This window comes from Rousettus aegyptiacus, unplaced genomic scaffold (assembly GCF_014176215.1).
Source record: "Rousettus aegyptiacus isolate mRouAeg1 unplaced genomic scaffold, mRouAeg1.p scaffold_m13_p_13, whole genome shotgun sequence".
Classification (NCBI taxonomy): domain Eukaryota; kingdom Metazoa; phylum Chordata; class Mammalia; order Chiroptera; family Pteropodidae; genus Rousettus; species Rousettus aegyptiacus.
Window position 1 is genome coordinate 37,175,517 of NW_023416288.1, and position 25,133 is coordinate 37,200,649.

The following is a 25,133-nucleotide window of genomic DNA, read 5'->3' on the forward strand; positions in this document are numbered from 1 at the left end:
ATGCAAATTGTAGTTCCTGTGGCTTCCAAGAGTATATATATTTTGAATTTCTTAAATACTACCTTTGGAAATTGGATAGATGTCAAGTATAAAGGAAAAGATTCAAATAAACCATTAGGATTTCAGCATTGACACTACAGTCCTGTGGCAGTCATCTTTGGATGAATGACGATTACAGATCATGTGATTCTGCATATCACTGGTCTGTACTTTTGTTTCCGGCAAAAATTAATTCTTGTTAAGGAACATAAGAGGCGTTAGACCATAGCCTCATTGCCGTTCTGTCAAAAGCTGCACCCATCTTCCCGTTGGTTTTGATGTGTGATGTGGTTGGAAGATTTTGGGAGTGGGTCATGGAGTCTCATGTCGTTGAAATGGTCTGTGGACTGAAGAAGCCTGGGAACCTTTGTTCTTGGACTGTACTGTCAGCGTTTAATTCTTACCACTTCCTGTTACCATTACTTTTATCTTGTTTAGAATTGAGCAAAAGCCAGTTAAATTCCATTAGGAATAGATTTGAGACAGGCAGAAAAATAGGCAGTGGAGCTGTCACTGAATAAAAGACAGACGAACGAGACAACAAGGAGGGTAAGTCCAAAAAATACCGTGATGCTTGGGCATTTCTTTCTCCGGATCCACTTCACATTGGCTTGTGCAGGGCATGACAGGACCAGGAGAGATGAAGAAATGGGTAAAACCTATAGAGTTAAGCAGAGAGAGGGCTGACCTTTCTCAATATTCCTGTCACATCAGATGAAGCAAAATATTATTTGCTTAAGAATCTACCTCATGTCCTTCAGATAGAATCGTTCCTAGACACTCCAAAACAAGGCGCTGACTTGGTTTTTAAATACCAGAGGAATGGTTTCAACACTAATAGCTCCCAATCATTCATTCATTCATTCATTCATTCAAGAAACACTGCACATCAGCTTCTTACCAGACCTGTGTGGGTGTTGGGGATACTGTTTTGAGTAAGATGCAGTCCTTGTTCTCAAGGAGATCATAGCCTAATGGAAATTCTACTTAACTATGAAAATGCTCTTCCAGCTAAAATCACGATTTTGACCTTTAAGCTTTTATGTAGTTGTTCTGAGGCTGTGTCTTGATAAGGCTTAGAGACTACATTGCATATGGCTGGTCCCTAGGTTCAGTTAGATGTCACCTATCATTGTCTGGTGTCTTTACTGGAATTTTAAAGGCAAATTTGCGGCCCCCTGGCAGGCTGGAATGTTAGCCTTTGGTCATCCAGTTTGGCATCACAGATGTCCCGTTGCCTTTCTGCCTCTGTTGGCCAGTGCATACTGTTTGGTTGGAGACCAGCCCTTCAATTGCTGAGGCCAGGGCAAACAGCCGGAAATTAGTGCAGAAGAAAGTAATTATGTGAGGAAGGTATAAAACTGGTCAAAGCAAACAGGCACACCTTCGTCAAGAAACATGTAGAGAATCCTCTTTCAGAGTGGTCAGGTAAAACTTCATGGAGGAGGTGGGACCAAACGGTGGGTGGAATTGGCCTGACTAAAGGGGGAAGGGGAGGGAGCAGAAGTGACCCTCAGTGAAAAAACCAGCAGGACTCAAAAAGGGGAGCAGGAGGAAGTACTGAGTGGTGTTGGGCTGGGATTTGGTTACTAAACCAAGCCAAGCCTGAGAGTTTAGAATTGGTGTGGCCGGCGGAATTTAGTGATGTGCTCAAGATGACACATCTGGTCGTTATGAGGCTGAACTTGAACCAGAGTTTCTTGGTTCTGTTCTACTGGGTTAAGTGCTGGTGGGACACAGAAGAGGCATTGCCCAGAACAAATGAACGTAGCAAATAAATACCCAGCTTGGAAGCCCAGAGCACACAGGAGAGGTGTTTACAGCAGGCTCTAACAGCGGGTCCTAAAGAGAATTCGATATATGTTGTAATTATAGTCTCCTCACCATGTGCGTGCCTGACTCCCCAGCGGATTGTCCCTGTCTGAGGGCTGGGATCTTCTTTTCTGTACATCACCAAGCCCAGCAAATTATAAGTGCTCAAAAAAAAAAAAAAATGCTTTGCGAATTAATTAATGGTAAATTACGAAGCCTATAATTTAACTAATGCTTGGTTATTATCTGTTACTATTAGGGGTGTCTCTTCTTCTTCCCTGCTCCCCAGCTATAGCAAAATTCTTACTGACTGACCTGGCAGAAGAACCCAAGGCTTTGTTATCCACTATCTTTCCCGTCGGAGCTCCCCCGGGAGAGCCAAGTTATGGGGAGGGCTCTAGTAGCGTATGACTGAGCACCAGGGTTGGACAGTGTAAAACACCGGGGCCCTGGCCGCCAGGGGTCAATAACTGTGCTTTGTTTCATTTAGTTCTTTTAACATCCATATGTAATATATTACAGCCATCTTATATATATATTACGACCATCGTATATTATATATTAATTATGAACACAGCAGTCATACTTTGTGGTAAATAAATTAAGTCTTGACTCATCTCTTAAGAGAGATTGTCAATCCTATCGCGAGATTTAATCTCACTTTATTTTCTATACATTAGTCACTTTCTCTTGAAATTGGTTCCATGAAAGAATTGACTTCCCTGTTATTTTGTATTAAGATAGAGATTCGCATATTTTGAAAGCCGAAACTACGAGACGCTATTAAGCTCATGCTGTAATTCTGTAGAAAAGAAACTAAAGCTGAAAGAAGTTAGGAACTTATTCACCCCTCTGCTTCTTTTGTTCTATACCAGCCTAATTATGGTCACTGTTTTTTCTCTTGCAGTTGTTGAAAAAGCACCTTTCCTTTATTTTATTTTATTTTTTTACTTTTGGCTTAATTTTCTACAAAAGGATGTAAATAGCCCCTTCCTATGTTTTTCGCTTTTCTCCACAACAGCATTTCATTATGGACTTTTAAAAATTCACAATGTAGTAATGTTTTTTTTTTTCTTTTTCTATTAAACGGTAAGATTACAAACTGTTTTCCCCTAGCACCTGACTGGCAAACATTCTGAAGAAAGCCTGGTGGGTTCTAGGCAGAGCGGTGTGTCCTCACCGACAGTTCACTCAGTGGACACCCTGCTGCTTGTTCTCGTTGATGGTGTCGTCTGGGGGCCGGGGTGGTGTGAGCCCACTGTAGCCTCACACTGAGTATAACTAAAAACGCTAAACAAAATACTAAAAGCAACTATCCGAGCACTCTAAAAAGTAAATAACAGGCAGACTGGGGAGGGAAGACTAAACTTGAACTACCAACATGATAAAGATGAACACTCTTGAAACATGAAAAGGTAGAGATTCCTGGAAGAAAAATATAAACCATTGAAAAGAACTAAATGGACATTTTAGAACTAAAAATGTACAATGTTCAAAATTAAAATAACTCAGTAGATGGGCTCAAAAGAATACAGATGACACAGGAAAGAACCAGCGAACTTGAAGAGACGTCAATAGAAATTATCCAGTCTGAAGGATGGAGAGAAAAAAACACTGAGGGAAAAATGAGTAAAACTACAGAGACCCGTGGGACAACAGCAGAAGATCTAACCTTCTGGCAGAGAAAGGAAAAGAGGAAAGGAGGAAGACATTGGTGGAGGAAAAGGTCTTGAAAAAGACTTCCCCAATTAGGTGAAAATTACTAATTTACAGAATCACGTAACTCAACAAATTCCAAGCAATATAAACTCAAAGAGATACCCATACATATAATGAAACTGCTGAAAACTGGAGAAAAAAAAAATCTCAGAAGCAGCAAGAGATAGAAAGCTACATATGGGGAAACAACATCGCACTCTCTGGGGTTTCTTATTGGAAAACATGGAGCCTGGAAGATAGTGGAACATCTCTGAACTGCTGAGAGACGAGAATTGTCAACACAGAATTCTATATCCGGTGGAGTACCCTTCAAAAGTTAAGGTAAAATAACGTCCTTAGAAGAAAACTCTAGTCAAGACACGGCTTAAAGGCAGGCAGTTCTCTAAGGTGAAGGAAGATGGTACCGGGGTAAATTCAGAACATCAGGATTGAAGGAAGAGCAGCAGAAGTGATACCCATCTGGGTAAATGGAACAGACTTTTTGTCTCTCAAGTTCTTCTAACCGTGTGTGACTGCTAGAAGCAAGAGTCATCGGCGGGGATTTTCTCTTAATTAGATGCAATACAAATTATATCTATGGCTAAAAGGACTTGAAATGGTAAAATATTAATTCTTAAGTAGGCCGAAAAGTTAAATATGTGTTTCTCTCCACTCCCCAGCTCTTCTCCCCCTTCTAGAGATTGTGGTTCATAAACCTTAGAACAACTAAGGTGGTTCTAAGAGATATAGCAAAAAAATTCAAAAGAAAGGTGGATCGGCCACATCAGTATTAAACAAAGTAGACTTTCGAACAGGGAAAATTGCAAGGAATAAAGAAGACATCACATAATTATAAAAGGGCCAATTCATCAAATAGACGGGAATTCTAAAGTATATATGGCTAAAACCAGAAGGTCAAAATATGTGAAGCAAAAACTGATAGAAATGAAAGGAGAAATAGATCCACAATTATACATGGAAACTTTGACATTCCCTCAGGAATCCGTAGAACAAGTAGACAGTAAGTTAACCAAATATTTAGAAGATCTGAACACTGTCAACCAACTTGACCTAATTGATATTTTAGAATAATCTCAACAACAGCAGAATACTGCATTTTTCAAATGCATGCGGGACATTGAGCAAGATCGACCATGTTGTGGACTGCAGTAGAAAATCTGCCAAATTTAAAAGAATGTTCTGTGTCTTTGATAAAAGTAAAATAGAAAACAATGACAGAAAGATGTGAGAAATGGCCAAATGTTAGGAAATTAAACAGTACACTTCTAAGTAACCCGTGGGTCAAAGAGGAAGTCTTCAAGGAAATTAGAAAATATTTTCAACTTAATACGAAAACACAATAGTGATTGGCAGGAATAAAGTATGTGTGGGTGGGAGTAGGGCTCACCTGCAAAGGAGTACCACAGGAATTTTGAGGAGAAGATAATGGAATTTTTCTGCATTTTGATCATTGTGGTGGTTAGAGGACTATGCACTTATCAAAACTCAGAATTGTTAACCAAAGAAGAAATTTTACTGTGTGCCAATTTAGAAATAAATATTTTTCAAAAATTTAAGTGTCTTTTTAATGGGGTACAGTGTTTTTTGTTGTTTGTTGTTGTTGTTTATTTTAGCGATGTGTTCAGATGAGCTACTTTTCACAAGGCTGCTGAGTAAAACACAATGTTGAAAAGAAGTGGTGAGAGCAAGCATCCTTATCTCGTTCCTGATATCTGGAGGAAAGCATCCAGTCTTTAGTCATTAAGTACGATGGTAGCTGTGCCTTCAATCAGGTTGAAGTAGTCCCCTTCTGCTCCTAGTTGATTGAGCCTTTTTATTATGAAAGGGTGTTAGACTTCGTCAAGTGCTTGCTTTTTCTGCATTTAGCGAGGTATTTATTGGCTCACTTAACTGAAGGTCTGGAGTGTTTCTTATCTGTGGGTATGACATGGTCTGATTGATGTGTTCAAAAACTGTCATGTAGATTTGCATCCTTTTCCTGCCTCCTCGAAGTCCTCCCATCCCTTCCCTTTAGGTGCAAATCATGTTTAGGTCCCATTTGATGTCCAAGTGACTCCCAGCAGCTCCACACAAACATCTTTAAGACGCCCTCCCTCCCCAGCCAAAAAAAAAGAGAGAGAGAGAGAGAGAGTGTCTCCATTTCTCTTCCATTTTTTCCCAATCCCAGCAAAAGTCCCAGCATCATCTCTGGTTGGTACTTTGCCATCACGGAGTGGATCATTGAGGGCAGAGGATGTGAAGATCCATTTGAGCCTGAATCACATTCCACCCTGGAGCTGGTCAACCACACCCACACTACATGGCTAGAGTGTGGAAACAGGGTTTTAAATACTAGAAATGTGTGTGTGTGGCGGGGTGGGGGTGGGGGGTCGGATGCCAGGGCGCCAAAAATAAATGTCCATTATACTCCCTATGGTGAAGTAATCCAGGATAATGCAAAGCATGTGAAACTGGCATTTAAATGCTTTTATTCTCCTACCCCATCCTTAGCAGCGGTAGTTGACATGAGCTAAAACTTCTTCCTGCTTGTCGAAGTTTCTTGTTTAATCCTCCCAAGCAGGGCATTTGGCTGACACCACATTCCATCTCCAGCGGAGGATGGCAAGAGAGGGAGTGGGGGTTGGACAGGAAGATAGTCTGATGTTAATCTAAGGGAGCGGGGACTGGCACAGACCCACGGTTTCCGTCTACCCTTAAGTGCCCCGGAATACTTTGTCATTTCCCAGTATATTAGCCGGGCTTCTCCAGAGAAACAGAAGTAATGAGATGTGTGCGGAGGTTTGTTACATGCAGTTATGGAGAGTAGAGGTCCCAGAGTCTGCTGTCTGCAAGCCGGAGAACTAAGAAAGTTGGTGACGCAATTACTGAGTTCCAAGGCCTGAGAACGGGCAGTTGTGGGGCAGGGTGGAAAGGCCTGGTCCGAGTCCAAAGAGCCCAGAACCAGGAGTGCCAGTGTACCAGGGCAGAAGATGGACGGATGTCTCAGCTCAAGCAGAGAACAAATGCAGCCTTACTCTGCCGTTTTGCTGTGCTTATGGCCACAGTAGATTGCGGGTTGCTCCCCTGCATTGCTGAGAGCCATCTTGTTCACTCAGTCTACAGATTCAAATGCTAATCTCTCCCAGAGACACCCTCACCCACACACCTAGAAACAATGTTGTGCCCGCTGTCTGGTCAGCCCAGTCGATAATAAAATCAGCCATCATATACCAACCAAAGTAACTTCAGATTAATTTAAAACAAGAAGTGGGTTGATTAATGACCCCTTTATCATTCATGCCACTTTCCTCATAGAATTCATCATTCTCGCGCTGTATGTGAGCTTCATCATGAGAGAACAGTGTGTCCCAGTACTTCTCTGGACTCTGCCTTTAAATGAGACTTGGGTTCACAATGTGAATGAGGTTTCTGTGGTCTCTTCACGTGCCTTCGGAAATTCCAGGAACTTTATGCTTTAAAGAAAGGTGGCTCTTAGTCATAGTTTTTTGTAGTTACAATCTGCAGAAAACGGTATTAGCTGTTTAACTTCCCCTGGTGTAATTGTAACTTCTAGGTAAATAACTCGAACCTGTCACAGGGAACTTATTGTTTCAGTTACTATTATTGTTTGCTAGCTACTTTCAGAACTTCTTGCAGCCTTGCTTTGGGGCGTGGGGGTGGAGGCGGGCGGCGTCCGCGGTCAGACCCTGGGCCTGCGTGCTGGGAGGCGCCTCAGGCCCAGGCAGTCCCTGAGCCCAGCTCCTGCTTCTGGTTTCAGGTTGGCAGCCTCGATGGTTCCTGCTCTGTGGGGGGATATTGTCCTATTACGATTCCCCCGAAGACGCCTGGAAAGGTTGCAAAGGGAGCATCCAAATGGCAGTCTGTGAAATTCAAGGTGAGAAACCAAGAGAGCTGCAGGTTTTATTTTTCTGTCTCCCCCGCCCCCAAAACATAGAAGCCCTAGGCTCTGTGTGCCGTTCTCTGCTGCTCCTGGAGTGCAGACAAAAATACATAGTGTTATATCGCAAAAGAAAGCCTTGCAAATAAGACCTAAAACTGTGGCCAGTTTTTCCAAGGTTGGTTTAAAAAGTAGTCAAAATAAATGAGAGCAGTGGACGTACCCATGTCCCTATTGTTCATTCCTTAGTCACCTGCCCACCTGGGGCCAGTGGCTATTGCAAAACTTAAGTCTTTTTACTGCAGCATCAAACACTTCTATGTTTGAGTCAGGACACACTCATTCTGGCCAGCACCACGTACTCAAAACGAAACAAGCAAACACCTAACAGACCTCCACATACCCTCTGCTTCTTGGTTTTGGAAATCACGAGCCATACTGAAAAGATGTGGTTCAGAAGCAGATTAGAAGGGAATTTTGGGGGTTGGCGGGGTGTTGGGTAAGGAGAGTGTGGTTTGCTTTCCAGTAAACCCAAGGAGACAGAGTGCACTCTTACCTGTTGGCATGTGAGCCCATTTGACCTCAAAGCAGCACACACATGCACCAAAAGAGAGAGTCCCTCTGTGTTCTGATAAAAGATCTTAAGGAGAGTTGGGTGATTTTTTGGTTCTTTTTTTTTTCTTCTTTTTTTGGCCAAAATCCGGTGATACCATGGAGTCAGTTGCAGGATTTTTCCTCTTCATCAGCAGAAGCATCCATGAAGAGGAGAGGTAGCAAGGGCTGGCATCCTCCCTTGGGAGAAGCCTTCAGTTACTGGAACCCATTGAGCTCAATAATTTGGGTGCAGTGGAGGCTACCCGGGTAGGACCCTTCCAGCTTTCTGACCTCCCTCTGCTTTCCTTCCAGTTCATTCTGTAGATAATACACGCATGGACCTCATCATCCCTGGGGAGCAGTACTTCTACCTGAAGGCCAGAAGCGTAGCTGAGAGACAGCGGTGGCTTGTAGCCCTGGGCTCAGCCAAAGCCTGCCTGACGGACAGTAGGACCCAGAAGGAAAAAGGCGAGTGTTGGTTGTCCTGTGGTCCGAGGACCTTGGGAATCACCCACTGGCACCTCTGGGTCCCTCATTTGTTATCTTGCTTCTGACCACCTGGCCAGCTTTTTGTATCACGCAAATGACACAGAACACAGTGGAATTTAATCCATGGTCTCTAAGTCTCTTTCTTAGCATATCACAGTGGAAAGAGTCCAGACTTTGGAACCAGATATAGCTGGATTCAAATCATGGTTTTGCAGGTTACTGGCTTTGTGACCTCAGCATATGTCGCTGAATGTTTCTGATCCTCGGTTTCCTCATATTTTAAAAAGAGGTAATAACCTACAGTAGAAGGATTGCCGCAAGAATCGAGTGAGAGGAAGCCGTGTTTACCCAGTCTGGCACAGAGTTTACCCTTGATGAGGAGGAGCTGAGCCGGAGTCGCCCTGAACGGGGGCCTTCCACAGCGACACCCACTTCCCCTCTCTCCTTTGGATCGGATGGATGCTTAATTGTCAGGTTGCCGCTGCCTGATGCTCATTAACTTGACCTCATTCGGTCTCCTGCGAACCACGGCACAGCTTTGTACCTGGACAGGGTCAGGAGTGCCGGGGCTCACTGCCTGCGCCCTCGTTGCCCACCCCCAGCCGCCGAGCCCCATACCTACACCCGAAGAGCCTGGTGGGCGCGGAGGGCCCCTGGGGAAAGTGTTTCAGGGAACCTTTCTCGTGACGGATGTGCGTCACTCTCCAAGTAGCCACAGCAGAACGGCTTCTCTCTGTGTGTTTTTAATAATAAATTGGGAGTGAATTCTAGACACTGTCAGTTTTGACTCAGATCCGGGGTGACGTCCAGTGCTTGTTTGGAGAAGACCGAGCCCTCAGCGCAGGGCGGCTGGAGGCCCCGGGCGGATGGGGGAGCAGCAGGTGCGCACACAGGTGCGCAGACAGGCCGGCCTGGTCCTCTGAATTAACGAGCCATCTCATCATTGGTAATTGCACAGTATAGGACACTGCTCCCCAGCTTTGAGCACTGTGATAGCAGGTAGATAGCTGTGACCCAATTTACAGACAAAGAAAACGACCTGGGACCAAAACTGAACCTTTCACTGTCCTTCGCTCGCCAGCCGGTCAGAAGTACGCTCTCCCCTTCTCCCTGTCTAATCCTGCAAAACGTTGGCTCAAGAAGTAAGGCAGATTACTTCAGCAGACTGGATCTCCTTTCCGTGTTTCTTGCTCCCATATCTTCATCTGCATCCTGTCTGTAACCCGTACCATAAACATCTGACTTTAGGCATAGGTTATATAGTCCACTGCCTGGTTATATAGTATATTAACTAATAAATCATTTATTCATTTTGATAATGACTTATCATCATTTTGTCATTTAGAGTTTGCTGAAAACACTGAAAACTTGAAAACCAAAATGTCGGAACTAAGACTCTACTGTGACCTTCTTGTTCAGCAAGTGGATAAAACAAAAGAAGTGACCACAACTGGTGTGTCCAGTTCTGAGGTAAAATATTATTTCTCTTAGCCACAGGGATGCTTACCGTCTCATCATCCCTGACCGTCTTGGATTTTAATAAAATGAAATAATAAAATTCAACAAAGAGAAGACGTGTGAAGCATTTCAGCATATAGAGAGATATATATTTTTCCTTCCTGGAGTGAATTCAAGATTGATTAATTGCTAACATTTGGAACTTTTAAATTTAATACCGACGTCCTAAACTATATTTCTTCCAGTTTATATCACTCTTTAGAACACAATCTTACCTGTCTAGCAGAGCCATTTCTATAGGCATTACTACGAAGATGCCAGCATCCTATCTGTCAGTAATGTGTGTCTGTCACCTTTGATGGAACTATATAACAGGATTTTATTCCACTATAGTAATTGTTGTGCCTAAATATAGACTAGTGCTTTCAAAGATGGATACACAGCTTTTTTCCTCTCCATCAGCAGCGAGGACTACAATTTTTAACATTTATTAATAAAGTCGTCATTCACTCATCCTAAAACATACATTAAAAGATCTGTCTGGTGTTAAGCTATGTTTTGAGTGGCTCTCATTAACCAGACACAGTCTCTGCTCTGCTCTCTAAGAACTTAAAATCTGGAAAACAAAGCCTGCGACATGAATCCGTAGATGTAATTAATGGTTTTAAATTTCTTTTCTCAGGTAGTAGAACACTATGCCGCTAGTAGTACACGTGCTTTTTTTCTAATAAGGGTGATTTAACTCACTTCTATTCACTTCCTCCTGGGCTCTCTTATTCAGCAACTGCCTGTCGTGTGCAAGACTGATGTGGGGTGGCGGGACGCGGGGCAAAGACATCCTGTTCTTGGGATGATGCTGCTGGTGTAGAGCAGTGCGGCTCTCCGGAGACATCGGGCAGCGTCTGGAGACTGAGGGAGTGCTTGCTGCTTGGCATCGAGCAGGTGGAGGCCGGGATGCTGCTTGACGTCCCTCAGTGGGCAGCAGCGCCGCTCCTGTCCCCCGCTCTCCGGAACAGCCAGCCCCAAGCGGAGGTGGAGCAGCTCTGGTCTAGAGGGACGGGAGAACGTCCCGCAGCAGTTTTCAGTTCAAGGAAGTGCTTGTAGTAAGTGCCTTGGGGCCTTGATAATGAACCTGCTGTTGTGATATTGTGATTTTAAAAAGAAATACATATTTGGTTTTCAGCCAGTTCCTGACACAGAGCTCCTAATACCCTTAGAGTCTCCTGTGATGAGTGTGATGTTAATGTGGCAACTTTCGGGCAGCATCTAAGGGTGGGGGCTGGTTGGTGGTGCACCCAACCATGTGATGAGATGGTTGAAACTGTGTCCCAGTCCCCACCCCGACCTTCTGGGAGGGACGAGGGGCTGAAGATCGAATTTAGTCACCAGTGGCTACCGATTTAATCAATCCTGCCTGTATAATGAAACTTCCATCATTCAAAGGACAGGGTTTGGGGAGCTCCCGAGTTGGGGAACATGCGGAGACTCAGGGAGGTGGACCCAAACAAGGGTCCAAAGCCAAATGCCCGGCAGGGAGGTTTGCAGTAGAGAAATTCAGCTGTTTATCTGTAAGAACGCCAGGCAAGGAGAACGGGAGGCTGTAGCTTAAAACCCTACCCCCCCCCCCCCCCCGCCGCCCCGCGGTGGTTTCTGAACAAGGGTTTTAAAGGCAAAGGTGGGTGGTGAGAGGCAGGCGTGATGGGAATGCTTCGCGACGGCCTTGTGTGAGCGGCTTCGGCTCTGCGTCGTCCTGCACCAGAGGCCCTTCACTTCTGCCAGCGTCCCAGTGTCCAGTTCTGGTCATGTCCTGGTCCTCCGCTTCCATGAGGGGTGCAAAACTTTGGTTCCAGGTGCAGCTGGAGGTCAGAGCTCTCTCTCTGCACATGTCTTGGCCGCACGACTTGCAGTTTGGGTCCGTTGTCTCTGAAAGGCAGTTCAGTATCTTAGAAACAGGGCGGGGCCGTTTTGAGATGGTTCTGTGGGTACCACGGAAGCCTTGACCCCATTCCCGCATGCCTTGCCCTGTACACCTCTTCATTTGGCTGTTCCTGATCCTGTTACTAGTACATGTTCTACGATGTAAAGAATCTTGTATCCTCTTAACAGTTGCGCTCTGCTTAACGGCGGATACTTTCTGAGGAATGTGTCATTGAGTGACGTGGTCCTTGTGTGGACATCACAGACTGCCTTACGCAAACCTGGGTGATGTCGCCTGCCACACGCCTGGGTGGATGGTACACCACCGTTTTGTGTGCAGTCCCTCGCTGACCAAAACATCCTTGTGCAGTGCATACCTGTGTAATAAACTGGTCACTAGTAAGTCAGGTGTTTCTGAGATCTGCACGCTGCTCCAGCAAATAAATTGACTGCCAAAGGGGGGTCCTTGGAATCCCCAATCTACAGCCGTCAGTCAGAAGCACAGGTGACAACCCGGATTGTCACTGGTGTCTGAAGTGGGGTGTGGGGAGCAGTCTCGTAGGACAGCTCGTAACCAGTGAGAGCTCACCCTGTCTCCAGGTAGAGAGTGTTGGAATTTGGTGGAATTGTAAGACACCCAGCTGGTGTCAGAATTGCTTCATGACATATGAAAAAAACATGCGTTGTAACTGATGTCAAATCCGAGTGTTCCGTGGCCAGTTATAACGTCACCTGCTAGCTTGTTAGAAATACAAAATGGAGGAAAATACGGAGGCCGTTGTTAGAGAACAAAATTTAACTGATTTTAAAGATTTCGTCGACTTTGTTCAGTGATTCGTGAATCGGGCAGCATCCACTCCAGCAGATAGACGGGAGCTCTGAAAAGCTGTGTGACTTTAATAGACCAAAGTGAGCAGGACCAAGGAAGTCAGACGGGCATTTGCCGGTCAGTTAAAGCAGGGTCACTCTCCTCATACGGAGCAAAGGGGCGTCTTGGGGCCAGGTTTGGTAGCTTGTGCCGAGCGGGCGAGTGCTGATGAGCGAGTTGAGGCCTCACTTTTCTGGGAAGGCCCATGCTCACATGACGTCTAGGATGAGCGACTCCATTTGGGCCCAATCTGACCACGTTAACACTACTGAGTGTCACTGTGCTCTAGTCACGGTGCGACTTCAGTTTCCTGGACAACACAGGAATGTCGGCATCTAGAGGAGGAACACCCCGAACAAGTAAAATGATTTGGAGGGGAAAATAATGACTAGATGTTCAGAAGAATTCCAGTTCCACAAACCCCTCGTGAAAGCGAATCGTGCGACGTGTGCTTTCCAGTGCTTCCGTCACGGGGCCTCACGTTTACTCAGGCAGTGGGAGTCACTTCCCCCCGATCCCACTGCCCGTCAGTCTCTGTGAGCCCCTGTTCACGTCTGCCGCCCTTATGGACTGGAAACCGTGCCCCGGCCTTCAGCTGGGACGGTGGGTGCGTGGGAGGGGTCAGAGCGAGGGCGAGGTGAATCGGACTCAGACTTTTTCTTTTAGATATATATATATTTGTTCAGCAACATAGGTGGGAACATTATCGTTATTACATTGTGGATAGAAACCTCTAAGGACATCCCACAAGTGGGCGTTTTCTTTCTTGGCAAGGTAAAGGAGTCTCCCATCTGGTTGTTTCGTAGGAGGGAGTCGATGTGGGGACGCTGCTGAAGTCCACCTGCAATACTTTTCTGAAGACTTTGGAGGAATGCATGCAGATCGCAAACGCAGCCTTCACCTCCGAGCTGCTCTGCCGCACCCCCCCGGGGTCCCCGCGGCTGGCCGTGCTCAAGTCCAGCAAGGTGAGAGCCCGGCTCAGCTCGGCTGCGGCAGCAGGAGTGACAGGTGCAGGGGGCAGGCCGAGCGTTGTGCTCCATCCCCCTTTGGCAGCTGCCAGGACCTTTTTTGGTGGACTGTCCTTTGTGGCCACCTTTCTATCTGTCCTCAGTCCCCCATACCCAGTCCGTTACTCTTGTACCACCTTCACAGGTCGGCCATGTCGCCAGCCTCTCCCGCCCAGCTTCCTTGTCCAGTGGGTCTTGCTGAGACCGGCAGTGGCCTTGCTCGTCGCCATCAGCCTGACCCTTCCAGGGAGCTCAATGGCATTTCTAGCCATGCAGTGAAAACTGGACCACTTGACCTAAAAAACCTCCCAGGAGCCCCCTCACTGCCCCTGAGTTGGAACTTCTTAGCCGCTTCTCCCTTCCCCAGCCTCTTTCTCCGTCATTACCTGGCTTGAACATGTTACCTGCTTGTAGCTCCCCTCACATCTGTTTGCCGTTTCCTGGTGCCAAGAAGCCTTCTCACCTGTCTTTCCCTGGTTAGCTGTTATTCATCCTTCAAGATTTACTCTCTCTTCTTGAATCCCTAAGTTGAGCCAAGTCCTCTTCTCTGCATACCCTTATTTTAATCTTACTCTGTACTGAAATTACCTTAAGGGCAAGAGCCCCATACTGTTTCCCTTTATTCCTCCAGTGTTTGATACAGTGCTGCATCATCGTTTGGTGTTTATTAATGTTTAATGAGCATAATTGAAATGATAAGAAAGCCAACCAACAAGGCTTTGGCTGTGATAATTAGGTCCTTCAAAAGGCCATCTTCCTTTACCTTAGACGTTTGAGTAGCCTCAGTATGAAGGATGAGTTGTGATCAATGACCCCCTTCCGAACACTGGGATGGTGCATATTATATATATATATGGTCATATTTACCACTTTCGTGTGTGATAAAACTATAAAAACGCTCTGTGGAAGTTTAACATGTAAACTTCTATTTCTTTGCTTCTTTTAAAGATGAAACATCCTGTTGTCCCGATTCATAATTCATTGGAAAGGTACAGTAACTATTTTTTTCTTTCTAAAAGTCTATTTTTTCCTCTGAAGATGCCTTTGATTTAAAAAGGAAACATGTTGTTATTTGGGGTGTTTATTTAATTATTTGATATAAGCGTTCTCGTATTTTGACACAGTCCATCTATATATTTGTCCTTTAAAGTTGTTATTTAATATTTCATCTCTAGATGCTATTGTTTGCTTCTTTAGCATATGGAGTGTTTCCAATTTGGTTATTAACAATTTTCTCCTGCCCTAAATATTTCTTCTAAAAACATCATTATACATTTTTTTATTTTGAGATATTTCCTCATTATACTATATTGTTCATTGCTAAGTTAAAATATGGCATTTCTTTAGAAAACAAATGCTTTTCCTAGAGTCATCCTGTAGCTTGGATCCTTTTCTTCATGAGAAGAAAATATATTTGTGCTGCTTTGCCTGGTCCTGGTCACTTAGAGGAAGATGTTATGATTGTTCCGTGATAACAGCATCATCTGTTGTACTTGTATATTAAATTGCTTTTTCTGTTACTCTGAAGAGCAACATTCCCTCAGGAAGTAGCCTGTCCCCCTGGGTTGGTCTGTCACACATACTTAGCAGGAACTGTGCTCCCCTGACCACAGCATGTGGCTTCCAGACAGTGAACTGCTAGGGAAACACTTGGATGCGGCCAGTGATTTTGAGAGCTGGAGGAAAGAGAAAAAACCTTCCAGGAGGTTTTTTTTCCTCCCAGGAGGAACCTGAGGAGAGTGGGAAAAGTGTTAAATGTGGTACCTGTAGAAAGCTGATTGAAAACCAAAGAGCCGTCAATGACGATTTCCTGTTGCTTGTGGGGAGCAGGAAGTCTGAGTCAGCTCAGGGTGTCTGGAGACAGGCCTGCTCTATCATGGGCTGATACCTGCCTTGGAGGCAGGAGGGTAAGAGAGCTGGCTTGATCTAGCAGCTCCGTGTTTTAACTGATGTTAAAAGAAGTTGGTAGTTGTGAACCCTTCCCTTGTCTCTCAGAATAAGATCTACCTGGGCAATCTATTATGACCAAATAATTGGGCCTTCTGGCTTTTTCTTTTTTTTTTTTTTTAAGTTCCAGGCAGATGGAGTTTAACAATTGTGAAAACGGATCTTTAAATATGGAAGTAAATGATGACGAAGAAATCTTAACGAAAAACAAGAGCTCCTTATATGTGAAATCTGCAGAGAGAGATTGCAACATATCAGGTGAAGAAAATACAGGTGATAATATAACAGGTAAAAACGACTGTAAAGCCTGAAGCAACCCATTGAACAATAGGAGGGTTTGAGTCATTATCCCGGTTGTGAGGCTTGAGAGGGAGTGACCTCAAGACAGCTCCGGAGGCAGATGCCTTAGCTTGACAGCAGGTCACTGGACAACATTCTGCCGTCCCATCTAACCAGAGGGGTTTTCCCGCTCACTGTCTTGGCTGTGACGCGCGTGGGCCGCAGTGAGCCGCAGTGAGCCGCAGCCGTCGCATTGGCTGTTCAGAGTGAGAGTACAGTTGCTGGCCTTCTACTCAGAATCTCAGAGTCCTTTGAATCTCAGAGTCCTTTGTCAGACTTAACAGTGTGTAAAGGTGTAGCAGGTCAGTTTCCCATCCTTCCGGTTTCTGGTGAGGCCTATGGATGTTAGAATTCACCTGGCCTTCTCTGTGTTCATTTAGGCCAAAGTCCCACAGTTCAGGTACTGCTGCCCTTTGAAATTCCCTAATTGCATTGTCTCCAACCACAAAAAGCAACTTCAGATCAGTCTAAGACAACTGTATTAGAGCCTTTTTAATTGTATTATAAGTGTTTAATAAATATTTTGAAAATAACATTTTAAAAACTTTTCTCCTCATCTCCTTTGAAATAAGAGACCCCATTTTTCCAGGGGAGTTGGAAAAAAATGTGTTTTCATAACTGTTAATATAAGGCAAACCATCCACAATCACTGAAACCTTGTCCCTTGAGTAAATAACAAAGACAGGAGAATTCGTATTGAAGCAGTGCTGTTATTTGACCCCAAAATATAGCATCGAGGAATTTGTCCATGGGGAATAGTCAGATTTCAGGACAAATCTCTGTGGACAGAGCCGTTCTTTATGATATTACGGTTAATTCTCATCATTCATGGCAGCTATGTTCTGTCTAGTCACTGCAGACGCTGAATTAGCAAATACTGAACTGTCGCCCCTAGGGGAAATGCAAGGTTAGGTTCCTTTGAGCCTCTGCTCACATTTTTATTGACTGATCAATACGTAACCTTGTTTTATGTATTTCTGTTTAAAGATCCTTATTTACTATACATTATGGATTCGTTAGCATTAAACCCATGGCCAATAGCTCTGTAGCTCGTGCCTGAACTGAGCTGATCTAACACATGTACTTTCACTGTAAGACATATTACAGCCTTCTCATGCTGAGTGACCCCAGCCAGAACTACCCCTGGGGGCCCTTTTAAACAGTGAAAACAGTAACAAAAGTGCAATTCTTGGCACTCAATAAACACACTTGTGTACAGTATGACAGCCTTGCTCAGCCTTAGCTGGGAACATGTAAGTCACGCGGCTTAAATAACACAAGTTCACAGATGACTGTGGAAGTACTGCAAATGTTGACTTTAGGATTACAAGTAAACTAGCGAGTGGGCAGACTCACAAATACTGAATACACTAATGACAAGGATCGACTGTCTCCAGTACTAAAATTTTAAAAACCACCTTGTGCTCTCCATGTGAGCATGGTGCAAGATTATATGGTCATTAGAGTCATGTTTTGAAGAATATCAAAAGATAATGAAAATATTTTTTTTGATATACTGTTTAGTGAAAATAAGCAGGATACAAATCTACATGTATTTAAACCCAATTTTGTGTGTGTGTGTGTGTGCAGTATTTCAGATTTTTATTTCTGTGTACTTTTCTGTGTTCTACAAATGTTCAACAATGAATATTAAATTTTTATAATACATTTATAATAGGTAAGTAATCACTGTCTTCTACTTTGAAGTCCCAGGTGAAATAGTGAAGGAAGATGGAGAGGAAACCCTGGGAAATCATGATACCAGCGTGGTACAGCCTGGATCAGACTCCTCAAGTAGCTCTCCGGAATCCCAGTGGGAAGAGGGCCAAGAAGTTATTCCGACGTTCTTCAGCACCATGAACACCAGGTATTCTGTACTCCCTAAAATCGCTGGCGGTTGGGTACCAGTTTCCCCTCTGGAAAGTCAATCCTGGTACTCTTTTCAGGTGATGGTGTCTTCTAACTGAGAATATGGTCTACCCACGTATCTCTCTGCCTGTTTACCTTGTCTGAGGCAGTGGATGAGAAGGAATTGGATTGTGAGAATATACTCAGTGAACAAATTTTAGCTTACTTCGGTAGATCGCCTAATGGAAAATGATTTTATTAGACTTTATTATAGTAGGAAAAATCACTGGGGCCGAATGGTTTGCCTCTCTGTAGAGGGGCAGCTGTTTTCAGGACTACCTCTGAACTGCAGAGAGTGCTAAGACGGTGTTTTCATTCTTTCCTCCTGTCACCACATTGTTTAGCTTCAGTGACATTGAACTTCTGGAAGATGGCGGCATTCCCACAGAAGCGTTCTTGGCATCTTGTTACGCTGTGGTTCCGGTGCTGGGTAAGACCGCCGCGGTCGTCTTACGTTCGTGCGTCTCCGGAGCCCATCTCACCGCACTTAGTTTGCGGTGGGAATCCCCTGACCTCTGGGATGACACTTTTCAACTGCTTCCTCGAGTCGCCGGCCACGCACAGTTACGACTGTGTGACCTTGAGCATTATCGCATGTGTTCGTTTCACTTCTAACTATGATTAAATGTTAACCTCAGAGTCATGTAACGAAAAAAGGGAATTTTGTAGAAATCATAATTAAGAGCAAACGTGAAAGTAGTTGAGAAACAGACCTTCAAATCTGTTGGTACTATGAAAAAATTTTACAACTTAAAATTTCTTCCAAAGATTAAAAAAATTATTTGTATCAATTTATTTAAGTTCAAATTACATTTTCTTTTTAAAGAGTCAGTTGTACCAGGAATTGCTAACGTGTTGAAATTTGCTATGTGACCCATTTAACTATGCATCTTTTTAAAAATCAAGGTTTAACTTGAACAGAACTGAACTGTGATGATTCAGTGAGTTTTGACAAATGCACCTACCTAAGTAATCCACATCCCTATCAAGACATAGAATGTTTTCATCGCCCCGGAATGTTTCCTGTGCCAGTCTGTCCCCAACCTGTCACCCAGCCTGAGGCAACCATTTTACTGCTTTCTGTCACCATAGATTAATTTTACCTGTTCTGAAGTCTCACGTATATGGAATCGTATTGTGTACTCTCACATCTGGCTTTTTCTCTCAGTATGTTTTCGTCCTTGTTGTTACATGAGTCAGCAGTTCATTCCTTGTTACTGATGAATAGTATTTTATAAAATGAGCATAACACACTTTCTTCATTCGTTCTCTCCTATTGATGGACATTTGGGTAATTTCTTGTTTGGGGCTACATTAGATGAGATCGCTCTGGACATCTCTGTGTCTGGGCGTATATTTTCCTTTCTCTGAAGCGAATACCTAGGCGTGGAATTGCCGACTCCTCGCGCTCGTAGGTTCACCTGTGTAGTGTGGCCGCACAGCTGAGCTCCTCCAGCGGTCACACGCTTGTGACTGACTTCACGTCCTCACTGACACCTGGAACTGTCAGTGTTTGGTTCAGGCCGTTCCTGGTTAGTGGTATCTTGTTGTGGCTTTAATTTGCATTTCCCTGATGACTGATAATGTTAAGCACCTTTTCATAGTTATTGGCCTTCGCTATCTCTTCCATTGTGAAATCTGTTCAGATCTTTAATCTGCTTTTTAAAAGTTAATTTTGAGTAAAAAGAAATTCTGAGTCACATCCCATTATAGACATATGCTTTGTATTTTCCCCCGGACTATGTGTGCCCGTTTATTAATGATGTCTTTTTAAGAGCAGAGTTTTTAATTTTCACGAAATCCCATTTATTAGTTTTCTTTCTTCTCATAGTCGAATGCTTTCAGCGTCCTAAGGAATCTTCCCCCTCCCCCACGGTCATGACGATATTCTGCATTTGTCTCCTGCGCCCCCCCCCCCCGAGTTTCGGTTTTATGTTTACACCTCCGCGTCCTCTTGGAATTTGTTTCCATAGGCGGTGTGAAGTCGGGGTTGGGATTCTTTTTGTGTTTTCTTGTTGCATCTGGTTGTTCAGGAATCATCCGTTGGAGAACATGTTTCCCCTTTCACCTTGCTCCGGCAGCGTTCATCGACCTCGTAAGTCTGGGTCTGTAGTGTCCGGACTCTCGTTCAGTGGCCCTGTTGTTTTCCCTGACGCCAGGACGAGGTGTCGTGGCTACTCCCTGCGCCGTTACAGCGAGCCTTGGAATCAGACGCCGTGACTCTTCCAATTCTGTTCTTTTTCAAGATTGTTTTGGCAACTCTAGGTCCTCTGCATGTCTGTATATAAGTTACAGCTTTTCAATTTCTGTTAAAAAGCCTGTAGTTATTTCGGTTAAAATTACACTAAATCTGCAAGCCAATTAGGAAGAAATCGACACCTTCAACAACAGCGAGTCCTCTGATCCCTGAGCATGCTGTATCTGCCCAGTTCCCAGGGTCTTCGTTATTTTCACAACAGTGTTTGTTAGTGTTTTTAGTGTAAAGGTCCCACACATCTTTGGTTAAGGAATAAATTTTAGAATTTTATGTTTTTTGATCCTATAAAAACTATTTCATTTTCCAGTTGTTTGCTGATAGCATGTGGACACCATTCACTTTTGTACATTGAGTTTTTATTATCATGAATGGAGTTTTAAATGTTCTCCACATTTATTGAAATTATCGTGTTTTTTTCCCTGTACTTTGTTAATGTAGTGAATTACATTGTTGGCTTGAATTTAAGTCTACTGTCTTGCTATTTGTTTCTACCATCTTGCTATTTATTTTCTGTTTGTCTTGTCTTTTTTCAGTTCTTTTTTACTCCTTTCTTGACTTCTAGCGAATTAATTAATTAATTTTTAGTATTCTATTTTGTTTCCTCTTTTGGCTTCTTAGCTACCTATCTTCGTTCCTGCCTTTCTTTTAGATCCATATAGTGCTTTTTAGAATTCCATTATGTTTTCTTTCGGCTTTTTAGCTAACCACTATTATGTTATTTTCTTATTTCTTGTCCAACGGAAATATTCGAACCACATAAAATTTTACATTTTCTAGAGGCACATTAAAATAGTAAAAACAAAACAGATAAAACGAATTTTTATAATGTGTTTGATCTAAACGAGCATGTCAAAGACAGTATATCTAAAACAACTCAGCACATAACCAATATAAAAGAATCACTAATGAGATAGTTCGCATTCTTCACGATATACTAAGTCTTTGAAATCCGATACGTATTTTACACCTACGGTACATTTCCGCTGAGGATCGCATCGTCGCAGGTGCAAAGTGGCCACAGACGTAGTGGCCACCGCGTTGGGCAGCGCCGCCCTAAGGGTCGCACTGTGCGATCTGAACTTACAAGAGACTCTCACCTGCCACTTAGGACTTCAGTGTAGTTACTCATCGCAGAGCAGTGTAGCAGAAAGCGATGAGCGTGTCCTAGAAGCCTTTGAAGCTGGTGTTTAGACAATGATTTAAAAGCAAAAAGTAAAAGTTTTGGGCGGGGGGGGGTGGGGAGTAAACTGCTAAACTTATTGATACCGTGAAAAAAAATATTTTTCACTCAAAAAAAAAGTTTGTTTTTTCAGTGATGTTTTTGATCTTTTCTCGTAGACAAACTTGGCCCTACGGTATTTGCTCCTGTTAAAATGGACCTTGTTGGAAATATTAAGGTATATGCTAACTCGTCTCTGGGGAAACTGTATTTGGAGGAAATCTCATTTAGAAGCAAATGATTGTTGAGAGTAACATGCAGGATAAAAGGTGTAGGCCAGCTATGATAAAGGTTCTGAGGCAGAAAACAAAATTCTTTAAAAACAGTCCTTTAAAATCCTAAGACTATTTAATTCTAGCTTAAGCCTCATAAGAATTCACAAACAAACAAACAAAAACCACATTACCTTGAAAAATAAGAAAGAAAGTAATAGAGGCTTCATTTATTTTGACTTCTTAGAGCCCGGTTCGACAAACTTGAAAGTCCCAGTACTGTCCCGATCGGCTTGGTAGCTTTAGCGTTTTTAACTGAGATTGTTTCCCCGCTTTTCCTGCAGAAAGTGAATCAGAAGTATATAACCAACAGGGAGGAGTTTAGCACCCTCCAGAAGATAGTGCTGCACGAGGTGGAGGCCGATGTTGCCCAGGTTAGGAACTCGGCCACAGAAGCTCTCCTGTGGCTGAAGAGGTGAGGCGGGAGGCGGCAGCCAAAGTCCAGCTCAGTGGGAATGTCACCAGCAAAAACACTGTCACGCAAAGGGGACTGCTTCTGAGTAAGGGACCTAACCCTCCCGCACAGCCTTTTCTAGAAGGTCTAACGAACGGAGCACCGCTGTTTTCCTGCCCCGTGGTGGTGGTCAACATTGTTAGTAGTGTCCATAAGGCAGGGCTTACAAAGCGTGACGAAGTCACTGGTTTCTCTCTACGTCCGTGGATCACGCGTTTCAGTGGCGTCAGAACCAACCTGGAGGGCCTGTGGAGGACGGGTGGCTCCACCCCAAATCCAGAGTTTCTGACTTAGTAGGTCCAGAGTGGGGCACAGAGTTTGCCTTTCTAACAGGCCCTCAGGTGATGCCGAAGCCGTGGGACCACACTTGGAAAACCACCCTTGAGGTGCGTCAGGTGCGAAGGGCCAGAGCGAGCGAAAGGGAAGTGGCAGGGAGGACCCTGGAGGGGCCGCCACAGGACGCGCCCTGTTTCCTGCCGTGCCCGAGATGTCGTTGTAGAAAGTAAAAGCCGGCGTTTGCCGTCCGTGCCTACCCATTCGACGTACGTGAACTTCGAAAATGACATTTCTTCCTCTTTTCTGTTTTAGAGGTCTCAAATTTTTGAAAGGATTTTTGACAGAAGTGAAAAATGGAGAAAAGGATATCCAGACAGCCCTAAGTGAGTGTCCTTTATGTTTTGATTGGTCAAGTTGAAGAGGATGTGGAATGGAGACCCCTGGGAGAAGAGACGAGGGTGTGGGGGGAGTTTCTGCTTTTCAGGATTTGATTTATTTTCTATTTATTATTATTAATAATAATGTTTTATTATTTTCTATTTATTATTATTATTAATAAATAGAAAATAAATAAGAGTGTTTCTTATAGTGACCTGGTAATATAGATCGTACTTATTAAAAATCAGTGTATCTTAAAGAACAGCTAAATAAGTGGAGAGCTGTCTCTTAATGGGAAAACCCAATATTTCCAAGAAATCAGTTCTTCCTACGTTAATCTTCAAATACAATACAGTCCCCTAAAATCGATATCCAAAGAGAAGTTAGTGTTCAGAGACCGTAAGAGGGAGAGGGCGGGGGGACCCTGGGCATTTGCTGTGGAGTGCGATCGGGGGTCGGTCGTCGGCTCGTCGCCCCTCACTGCCCTCGCGTCCCCTCGTTGCGGTGGCAGTGATGCAGGACAGGGCGAACCCCCCCAGTGGGGACTCAAGCCCTGCACTGAGAGAGGAGAGACAGGGTCCTTGGCGGAGCGTCAACAAGAATTCAAACACCACAGCTAGAGTCAAAAGGAAAGGCTATTAGAGAAGGGGTAACACCCCACAAACAGCGTGGTCTCCTCTCAGAGGCACAGAGTGAGCCTGGGAGACTCACAGGGACAGAGGCAATCGAGGCAGGACAGTGACAGAGACACAGTAAAGACACTAAGAGGGGCCCCATGTTCCAGGAATTCAGTTTATGTATTACGCTTTAGCTCCTATGAGTTACAATGTGAAGACTTTGCTTACCCGTCTTCCTTTGGTATGGACATACGTGGGGAAGGATACGAGTACGTGGTGTGAAAGGTAAGAATGTGTAGAGCGAAAGGCCTGCTGGGGTTCCCAGCCTTGGATTCATAGGTTCCCCACAGTTTCAGCCACAGGGAATGAATAATATTATTTTGTGTAGGGTGGCACTTACAGACTCTGATTTTCTCGTTTTCCCCTCAGGGTGTGTGGAAATGGGCTGTTAGCAATCCCAGCAGAAACCTCTTGCTCTGCGGCCTGGCTGCAGGGCCGATCAGCACTCTGCCCGCTCTGAATATAGCTTGATTGATACTCTCATTCTCTTGCCTCCTCCCTACGTTAGTGGAGCTGGAACCGTGATCGAGGCCTTGGTCACAGGAGACCATCCTGTGTCTCCAGCATCTGAGTGCAGTGACTGGCTCAGTGTAGAGGTTTGACAAACGTCGGGTGGGTAGGCGAGTAGATGGATGGATCCATGCGTCTATCACCCCAGTTTGGAAAAATAATAAAGACTTGTCAGCATCCTCACAGTGCTCCTAGCAAAGTGGCTGAACTTGCTCTCTTGGCTTATGGGAAATTCTTCCAGCATGGGCCTTGAGGCATGGCAGGGGGAATGGGGAATGAAATGTCATATTACCTTGAAGTCCTGTGTTATTATGATGTACAGAAGCACATGGTCAAGCTCTAAGTCGCCATGATCATAAATAGCGAAATGAGTCCACGGCCACGCCACCCCGAACATGCCCGATCCTGTCTGATCTCGGACGCTAAGCAGGCTCAGGCCTGGTTGGTACTTGGATGGGAGACCACTTAGGAATACCAGGTGCTGTAGGCATAAAAATAAATAAATTAGATGGATGGACGGACGGACAGACGGACGGATTGAGCGCTTCTGTCGGGGAGGAGGAGCCAGCGCCCACTGCAGCAGTTTGCCGGTCTCAGTGCCTCCACCTCCTCCTGATGGTCCTCCCTCTGGACCATGAGTCCTGAGGTTTCTGCCTCCACACAGTTTTCCCAGGCCTTTCTGTCCAGAAACGCACTGATATGCCATGAATCAATAGAAGCTGATATTTCGGTAACACTTCGTGAAGAATTTAGACAACTTAATCCTCAGATCAATCCATTTTTGCAGGTCGAGTGACCAAAATTCTGAAAGATGAAAGATGACAATAGTTGCTAAGCCCACAGAGGGTTTGAATCAGGGTCCCCGCCACCACGGCCCCCTCTTCTCCCACAGAAGGGCTTCACACCCGCCCTGGGCTCCCTGCGTTTGTGGGCTTCTCACGTGTCCCTGGATTTACAGGGCAGTCTCAGTCACGGTCTCCCCTCGGTGTCCTGATTTCGGTACTGCACGTCCATCCTCCATAACTGTTCATGCCCCCTAACCGGTACCGACGGGACTTAGGGCTTGTGGAGACACCCAGATCCTGCATTTTCTGGATGCTGCTACTAGTAACCTTG

At 44.5% G+C, this 25,133-nt stretch overlaps 1 protein-coding gene and 1 pseudogene across 13 annotated transcripts in view; both read left to right on the forward strand.

Moving 5' to 3' along the window:
- PLEKHA8 (pleckstrin homology domain containing A8) overlaps positions 1 to 25,133 on the forward strand; it is a 44,346-nt gene that overhangs the window by 5,426 nt on the left and 13,787 nt on the right. For 3 of the 13 annotated variants that reach the window (XR_004953943.1, XR_004953944.1, XM_016135966.2), the window contains exons 2-12: positions 7,328 to 7,444; positions 8,354 to 8,509; positions 9,876 to 10,000; positions 13,580 to 13,738; positions 14,729 to 14,769; positions 15,852 to 16,015; positions 17,774 to 17,933; positions 18,319 to 18,404; positions 21,570 to 21,628; positions 22,007 to 22,137; positions 22,765 to 22,835. Coding sequence is in view for 7 of the 13 variants with exons in the window: in XM_016135966.2 (XP_015991452.2) it covers positions 7,328 to 7,444; positions 8,354 to 8,509; positions 9,876 to 10,000; positions 13,580 to 13,738; positions 14,729 to 14,769; positions 15,852 to 16,015; positions 17,774 to 17,933; positions 18,319 to 18,404; positions 21,570 to 21,628; positions 22,007 to 22,137; positions 22,765 to 22,835 (1,269 nt within the window). In the remaining 6 variants the exon portion in view is untranslated. The other 10 variants (XR_004953947.1, XR_001595767.2, XR_004953945.1 and 7 more) reach the window with 9 other exon arrangements.
- LOC118611111 lies at positions 24,389 to 24,507 on the forward strand (annotated as a pseudogene).